Source organism: Clarias gariepinus, chromosome 27 (genome assembly GCF_024256425.1).
Source record: "Clarias gariepinus isolate MV-2021 ecotype Netherlands chromosome 27, CGAR_prim_01v2, whole genome shotgun sequence".
NCBI classification, from domain to species: Eukaryota; Metazoa; Chordata; class Actinopteri; order Siluriformes; family Clariidae; genus Clarias; species Clarias gariepinus.
Window position 1 is genome coordinate 12,921,466 of NC_071126.1, and position 8,535 is coordinate 12,930,000.

Genomic DNA, 8,535 nt, shown 5'->3' on the forward strand with positions numbered 1-8,535 from the left:
CAGCAAATCTAGCGCTTGTCGAGCATTCTGTCTTTCCAGCTTTAGATATGTAAGTGGAGAAATATTTTCCATTTTCAATCACTGCAGGAAGGAATTTAATCACCCAGAACACATTTCAAAAATCCTTCCAGATTCACACATCATTAATTTGTGTGACAACTGTACTTCAGTGTTAAGTTGATCAGCTCCTACATTAAATGTGTAAAGGTCTGTTAACATAAACGTCACTGGATATCATCACATTTACTTAGCACGTAACTCAGTCCTTTGGCTCACTGAAGAAAATGTTCTGAAGTTAAATGTTAAACTTTTGTATTTTAAGTTTTTTTGTATTGTATAAGGGTCAATGACGTGACGCCCCCTCTTTCTGTCCGGGTTAATTTTCTTTTGCAGAAAAAAATAAAAAATACATCAAAATTTCTCATCTACTTGTTATACCTTCTTTACCTACTAAACCACTCTAACTTCTCCAAATTTTTAAGTTTTTCATCATTTTTCTGCTATCCAAAGTGCCAAAACACCATATGGGGCGACCGTCCGGCCTTGACTTTAGTTAGGACAACTGGTTTAAAAACACTTTAAATCAACTTAAATATATGCCTTTTCCTAGTTGGCATAATTTTAAACATGTTTTACATCCATTGACAATACTATAAAGCATTTGCTCATATATTTCTATCATGATATACAAACGAATGTTGTCCGAATTATGTTGATTCTATCCATATCATCCGGGGCGACCATCAACAAACCACAATTTTGGGACCTTTATTTTAAAAAACATCTCAAAGATGGGATACTGCATCAGCCAGACACAAGTGAAGACCCCCTGGAAACAACTGTATAGTAAATCAGTCTCTCTCATATAGTAAGAAAAAGCTGTTTTTTAACGGCTGTGATGTCGTAGTCACGTTTGGTCATCATGTGGGGCGACCACCCCAAAACTGTGAATTATATTTTTTTTCCACAAATCTATATTTTGATGATAAATTTGATAGTGCTTTGTCACTAGAAGAAGAGAGTTTGGTTTCTGAGGCTAACCGTTAGCCTGTTATACTTAAGTAAACTTGAAAACATCATATGGGGCGACCACTGCTAAATGTGTTAAATGATAGATATATCATATATGTCCTATATTTGTAGTTTTCATATTCTATACATCAATTATATGCATAGAGTTAATTGTTTAAGCATAATTATTTGTATATTTTATCTTTTTTTTTCTAAATTCAGACATTTTCCATTCCTTTTATAGGGATAAACATTTATTTGAACTGGATAATGTAGGAGACTCTGATATTATAGAATAAACTTGTGAAAAAATGGATTTCATAAAATAAAAGGGCACTAAAGTTTATCTTTCTTCATCAGTTTATCTACTTACTGATATGAGTTGAACTAGTCTTAATGATACATAAAAATGTGAATTCTGAGATATATTACGGTCGCCCCAGATGACTTTTTTAAGGCTATGTTTTATTAACTTAAGTGTAAAAACACTAAAATGCCAATTTTTTTACTTTTCTTTATAAAGGCATGTGTACACTACATTCCAAATGTTTAGAAAATGGCCAAACATATCCATATTTTTGGTATTTTAAAATTGGCCTATTAAAAAGTCTTATCCGTCAATAACCCATAAATAATGCAATAGGTTTTTAAGTGAGAAAAATGTTATATGGAATGGGCTACATTTAATTACTCATGATAAATTCAGACAAAATATTTATGTTGAATCGGGATATTTATAAAATCGTGATACTTGCAGAATCCCAATATAAACCGAATCGCCACCTACCGTAGGTATCGTGATAATATCGTATCGGCTGGTCACTGATGTAGGGTCACATCCCTACATATTAACCTCCCTCTTATTAACATTTAAATCCAGATGGTGCAAAATTTCACATCACCTCTCTCAACATACTCAGCCAAAAAATAAACACTTACCCGAACAGTCCCAAGCCGACCCTCAAATCATTTCACTGTATCTATTTATGCATTCTACATTACTGGTGTAAAATTAATCATGACACTTTAATCTGAATTGCAGCCACCCAGACTAGTTATCTAGCTGTACTGTGTGGGAAATGCTCCGCCACCCAGTACACCTGATGTTGCCACTTGATTGGGGGGGCACACGTGAAGTTTGTGGCAGGACCGCATAGACCCGGTTTTTGATAAACCCGTAGGAATTCTTGACTGATCATGAGTTCTCAGGTGACAGGGGTGTATCAAAAGGTTTCGAGATTTCCATGTAACAAATCTGGTCGCCTTTGCCATCTTTGGGGTGTACCCAAACAGGATGTCTTTTGGCACACTGACTTATGAAGGTCAATGCACCCTGTGACTGTGCCCGTCACCACAATCTGCTGGCGTGTTACAAAACTAGTCACGAAACTTTTTGATACTGCCTCATAAATAGTAGCAATTCTGTAGATTTCTGGGCTCGGATTATGATTTTAGATCATAACCAGTTCAGGATCAAACTCAGGACCCCTAAAGGTCTACATTTAAAATGTTTCATGATTTCAACCTAGCCTATGACGTCATCTGGTGACTATGTTAAGGATGTGTTAACTACCTACGGTAGTTTCCCCTGAAAAGAGGCAGAAGAGCAACATCACACCACAATACATTTCTTATCCCGGCATGTTTTAGTGATAATGAAATAGCTTATATTCACTATGTTTTACTTTCCTTTCTCTAATGTGAAAACTAACAAGTTACAGTAGAAATTAAACTATTGCAGCTGGTAACACAGTAGTGAATATTGTTATATAAAATCTAACAAATAAAACTTGCTATATTATGAAGTATTGAATATTTAGAACATAACGCGTGTTTTAAAAGCTGATAGTTATGTTGACGGTGTGAGCTAGCTTTGGTCAGTTGTTAGCATGGAAACAGCACACCTTTGTCTAGCTCCATGAGAGCCGAATTAGCATCTAACTCCTGTTCCCCATATCCGGCCTCCGACAAGAAAGAGCGCGCAGTCGAAAGAGACATTTTCTTCACAAAAAAAATTTTCTCTCTCTCTCTCGAACACTTAATAAATTTATTTAAAAACTAGCAACATGAACACAGTTTAGTGTAACATTCACACCAGTATTCTGAAATATCATGGCGTCCAGATAACCAGAACTGTGATTGGCTGACTGATCGAGGGTGTCAACGGCGGGCCAATCATGGCACAGAAAACTGAATGATGCTAACCAATCATATAAAGTGATATATGATTTTCCACAATGTGGGTGGGAAAACAAATAACCAACAGACGCATTTTTTTTGGCTGTCCGCCATGTCACCGGATGTGACGTTTTTAAAAAAGGCGTGCCTTATAGTCCACACCAATGAGAGAGAAGAACGTAATCTTAGCGGGATTTTTGTCTTCTCTCTGGTGATGATCAGTTTCGCGGGAACTTCAGAGCAGGCGGGATCCTTCTTCAGTACATGTTTATAGCGTTTCGATAGGATTTTATTTTTGGTTTAAAACAAATTGTGGTGTTTAGGATGTTGTTTCGTTATGTTGTCGATCGAGGAGTGGGTAAAAGAAGAAGCAACGGTGAGCAGATTTACTTTTATTAATACTTGTTGCAGAGAGTTTTCCCTTACACAAGGCTGGGTGCTCAGGGGTTGGATCCCTAACGTCCACCTGGTGCCTACACTGGCGCACTACGTAGGGCTCGAGGGTTATGGAGGACTACGGCACGACTAGGGGACTTAATTTTGTTTTTGGTGGCGATCGGGATTTGGCCTCATCCTCTCTGTGTCTCAGGAAACTGCTTTCATTAATCAGAGATTTTACATCTTTACCAGTTTCATTTCCATTTATGATTTTTTTCCCTAATACAAACCTTGCAACAGGGGTTCAGTAATAGAGTAATTAAACCGAGGTAAAATATTTATAGTTCTGTTTTTATTCAGGATTTTTAATCTGAAGCATGCGTTAGATTAGTCTGTATATAGTGACTAGGAGCTCTTAGTTTGTGATCTATATCTTAAAATGTAAATACACAACACCATGTTATCTTATAGTACAAAATTTGTGTATCATATGGCTTAGTGGTTAGCACTGTGACCTTGCACCTCTAGAATCTGGGTTTGATTCCCACCTTGGGTCTGTGTGCATACAGTTTGCATGTTCTCCCCGTGCTTGGTGGTTTTCATCTTGGTAGTCCGGTTTCCTTCCACAGTCCAAAGCCATGCAGATTAGGTTAACTGATGTTCCCAAATTGTATTGGTATCCTGTCTAGGGTGTACCCCGCCTCCTGGGATGGGCTCCAGGCTGCCTGCGACCCTGTATACAAGAAAAGCAATATAGACGATGAATGGATGTTTATAATGTCTGCATTCTGATGTACAAAACCATTCACTAGTATTGAACGTAACTTAAAAACTGATAAATAAATAAAAATACAGAAGAATATTTGCATGGTTGTAAAAAAAAAGCAATATATTACATAACAGATCAGTTTTCAAATGAAAAAGATGTAGGCTCCTGGGTATTGCATGAAAATAGAAAGGAGAAAGTGTGACAAAGTTAATGATGAACATGATAACTTGTGTAACAACAGATAATATTGTGCCTGAGACTTTTGCACAGTCCTAGATACAAGTTAAATCTATGTTGTGCATTATATTATCTGTTATTACGATTGGATCTGTATTAAAAAAAGTAAGTTGGGTAATTTTAAAAGATTTGGTTTTTTGATCTTTCTTATGTTGTGCCGTGATGAATGTGAGGAGTGTAGACACGTTGACGTGGAGAAAAAAAGGGACTATACCTTATTTTGAAGGATAGGATTAAAAATGTTAATGGCATCTTTTTTTGCTTCCTTTCAAATCAAGTGTTTTATTTCCCTGATCCTTTTCTTATGGCCACACAGCTGTTTCGTCTCAAACCTGAGAGTTTACGTTACATTGCGTATTTGAAAATGCTTTTGCATTTACTAGTAAACATAGCTTAGACAGATTTTATCGGTCAGTTTTTTTACCATGTATCTTTACTCATCGTTTAAGTGATTTTTCCATTCCATTTCTTTGACAGTTCAACAGATTTTATTCGATCCTTCTGCATTGAATAACTCCTTGTGTACGTTCATATTGTAGATAAGCATGTGGATTACCCGTTGTCCTCCCTGTTGGAGTGTTTCCAGTGCACCCGGCATGATGAACACGTGTCGTACGGAGACTCGGGTGTCGCAGTTCCTCCGTTCGGATGCACGTTCTCCACAGGTGAAGCTCACTCAGATACAAAGATTAGTACAAATAAAAAATAACTCTCTTTTAAAGTACACTGCATCTGCATGACACTGCTGCTACATTATCAGCTGACTGGAGGGTATCATGAGCAGGTAGATGTTCAAGTGGTGTAGAGAACAGTACACAAGTCAAAATAAAGTGCTATTACACAATAGTGTGCAAGAGAGTACATGCACAGAAAAGCAGAACTTGATCGGTTCAGTTGGCTGAACCGACAGATCAGCCTTTTGTTACATGTTTTGGACTATTTAAGTCAACTTTCGGATGTTAGATTTTTAAAAATTTGACGAATTGCTTTAAATGTATCACCGCGTCTGCAGAAAAAGCAAACCAACAACGTTTTCTGCGTTTTGCATGATTATTGATTCTTTTTCTACTTTTAAGTTTATACACAAGTTACACAGTCAAGTGTTCATGCAGTGGTATACCTAATAAACTGGCCAATGGTGGTATCTGTTAAATATATTGTAATCACTTTCAGTTGAGTCATTTTTTTTTTTAATGTGCGTGTGGTGTCCAGCTCCTGGACAAGGCAGCACCCTGGCTGTAGCGAATGAGGAAGGGATTGTGAGTCTTTACAACACTGAGACACGCAGCACTGTACTGAAACGTGAGTACTCCTTCATCAGAGGCTTGAAATGTTAAGAAAAGGTTTCGAGTTAGATTCTTGTAGTTTGTGGTTTATTTTTTCCCACCACAATCTGTGTGTTATCCATAAGAATATTTCAGGACATTTGTCTTCGTCTCCAATACATCACGCATGGTCTAGTGTCTGAGTAGATTAAGAGTAAGATGGTGCGTTAAACCCAGGCAATCAGTGCGAAGATATAAAATAGAAATGCAGAGTGAATTTCCTTTTGTCCCCAAGGTCTAAGCGATGCTGTTTCTCATCCTCAGAATGGCTGGCGCACGATAACGCTGTGTTTGATATCGCCTGGGTCCCAGGAGCGAACAGCCTGGTGAGTGCTCCCGCAGTTCGGCTTAATGTTCCATGTACTTTAAGCCGACTCGTATTAAGACTAAGTGATGTTCTGGTCTGAAGGTGACGGCGTCGGGGGATCAGACGGCCCGGCTGTGGGACGTGATCTCCGGGGAGCTCCTGGGAAACTTTAAAGGGCATCAGTGCAGCCTGAAGAGTGTGGCCTTTCCCAAGCGAGAGAAAGGTAATTCTTTATTTCTGTTCTCTTGGAGTAAAGGTCTTAGTTCCTCTTATGTTTGGGTAATAGTGCCTTGATTTAATATCCCAAGAGGGTTTTTTACTTGTCTGTCTGAGAGCTTTTATTGGTTCTGGGGATGTTTCATGTTAACCCTGTTATGTTTCTCAGCTGTTTTCTGCACTGGAGGTAGGGACGGGAACATCATGCTGTGGGACATGAGGTGTAGTAAGAAAGGTAAGAGCTTGAAGAATGGTTGCTTGATCAGGTTACAGTGCTTGTACAAGTCTTATACAAGCATGTCTGTCTTGTTTGTCTGTTTGTCAGTCTCTCTGTCTTACACTCTGTCCCCCCCCCCCCCATTAGTTGTCTGTCCTCATTAGTTCTTTCCGTCTCTGTCTGTTTTTGTCTGTGATTCTCTGTCTATCTGGCTGTCTCTTTTATGTGTGTCTCTATTTGTGTCTATCTGGGTCCCTCAGTCTTTCTGGTCTTTTTGTCTTTCTCTGCCTGTCTTCCTCCGTCTTTCTGTCCCTCTGTTCCTTTTTGTCTTTCTCTACCTGTCTTCCCCCGTCTTTCGGTCCTTCTGTTCCTTTTTGTCTTTCTCTACCTGTCTTCCCCCGTCTTTCGGTCCTTCTGTTCCTTTTTGTCTTTCTCTACCTGTCTTCCCCCGTCTTTCGGTCCTTCTGTTCCTTTTTGTCTTTCTCTACCTGTCTTCCCCCGTCTTTCAGTCCTTCTGTTCCTTTTTGTCTTTCTCTGCCTGTCTTCCTCCGTCTTTCTGTCCTTCTGTGCTTTTCTGCCTTTTTTTGTCTTTCCATGCCCGTCTTTCTGTCTGGCCCCCGCTGTCCTTTTCCGTCTGGCCCCCTCTTTCCTTTTCCGTCTGGCCCCCCTCTTTCCTTTTCCGTCTGGCCCCCCTCTGTCCTTTTCCGTCTGGCCCCCCTCTGTCCTTTTCCGTCTGGCCCCCCTCTGTCCTTTTCCGTCTGGCCCCCCTCTGTCCTTTTCCGTCTGGCCCCCCTCTGTCCTTTTCCGTCTGGCCCCCCTCTGTCCTTTTCCGTCTGGCCCCCCTCTGTCCTTTTCCGTCTGGCCCCCCTCTGTCCTTTTCCGTCTGGCCCCCCTCTGTCCGTGTCTGCCTGTGTTGGTTGTATTCCATTTGCTACTCCTGTCTGTCTCTATGATGTCTGTGTTCATCTTTGTCTCCGTCTCTCAGTATCTGACCCAAATTATTATTATTTTTTTTTTTTTGAGGTCACAGGCGGTCGTATAAGCATTTCACTGCATATCGTACTGTGTATGTGACAAATAAAATTAGAATTTGATGATCCCTGTCCTTTTTCATGCAGACGGCTTCTACAGGCAGGTGAAACAGATCAGTGGAGCTCACATGAAGGTGGAAAGAAATACACCGCAAACGAAGAAAAAACGAGCGACGTCCAAAGGCATGGCTCCTTCTGTGGTGAGACAGGTTTCTAGCGCTAGAGTGCTCATGGACCCTCGGGAATCATGTGATGATAAACTGTCATAATATATATGGATATGTAAATCGACTCGTTTCATTAACGAATTTGTCACAAAGCATACGATAGCAGACACTACATCACTTCATGTTTTATAAATGCGGTGTTATTCTCAGTTTAGTTAAAGACCATTAAAATTCCAAATTTGCCTGATAGATCTACTTTGTAATTAAGGGTACATGTCCTGGATGAGTGAGCAGTTAATTTTCTTCCCTGTATGTACAGTAAATATAGTTTATGAATAATAATTTATATATTGTATATGCTATTAATAGAAGCAAAAATGAAAACTTAAAGGTTAAATACAAATAAAATAATTTAAGGTTTCCTCTCTGGTCTCTTTATAACAATAATCAAGTGTTTCCCAAAACTAGGGATTTTCCCCCCCTATAAATGATAATATTTCTTTAACTCTGTCTCTTTGCGCAGGACTCTCAGAGAGGTGTGACGGCTGTTATTTTCCGCGACGAGAACACGCTCATCTCGTCAGGAGCTGTAGACGGGTACGTGCTGAATTAGAAACGCTTTAAGAAACCAAATCCTTTCATTATGCGAGTGATATTCAGTAGACGCCTGGTCTCTCTACAGGATGATTAAGATGTGGG

The 8,535-nt window shown here is 39.4% G+C and overlaps 2 protein-coding genes across 2 annotated transcripts in view; one reads left to right on the forward strand and one right to left on the reverse strand.

Moving 5' to 3' along the window:
- Nucleotides 1–8,535, reverse strand: part of ints7 (integrator complex subunit 7) — an 88,228-nt gene that overhangs the window by 19,860 nt on the left and 59,833 nt on the right. Inside the window, exon 2 of the mRNA XM_053489476.1 lies at nucleotides 2,916–3,022. Coding sequence (XP_053345451.1) covers nucleotides 2,916–3,009 — 94 coding nt within the window. The 5' untranslated portion in view covers nucleotides 3,010–3,022. The remainder of the gene's footprint in view (nucleotides 1–2,915; nucleotides 3,023–8,535) is intronic.
- Nucleotides 3,423–8,535, forward strand: part of dtl (denticleless E3 ubiquitin protein ligase homolog (Drosophila)) — an 11,422-nt gene continuing 6,309 nt past the window's right edge. The window contains exons 1-9 of the mRNA XM_053489477.1: nucleotides 3,423–3,565; nucleotides 5,113–5,238; nucleotides 5,786–5,875; nucleotides 6,163–6,224; nucleotides 6,308–6,428; nucleotides 6,591–6,656; nucleotides 7,757–7,869; nucleotides 8,360–8,433; nucleotides 8,519–8,535. The exon at nucleotides 8,519–8,535 is cut by the window's right edge and continues 87 nt beyond it. Of these exons, the coding sequence (XP_053345452.1) occupies nucleotides 3,514–3,565; nucleotides 5,113–5,238; nucleotides 5,786–5,875; nucleotides 6,163–6,224; nucleotides 6,308–6,428; nucleotides 6,591–6,656; nucleotides 7,757–7,869; nucleotides 8,360–8,433; nucleotides 8,519–8,535 (721 nt within the window). The 5' untranslated portion in view covers nucleotides 3,423–3,513. The remainder of the gene's footprint in view (nucleotides 3,566–5,112; nucleotides 5,239–5,785; nucleotides 5,876–6,162; nucleotides 6,225–6,307; nucleotides 6,429–6,590; nucleotides 6,657–7,756; nucleotides 7,870–8,359; nucleotides 8,434–8,518) is intronic.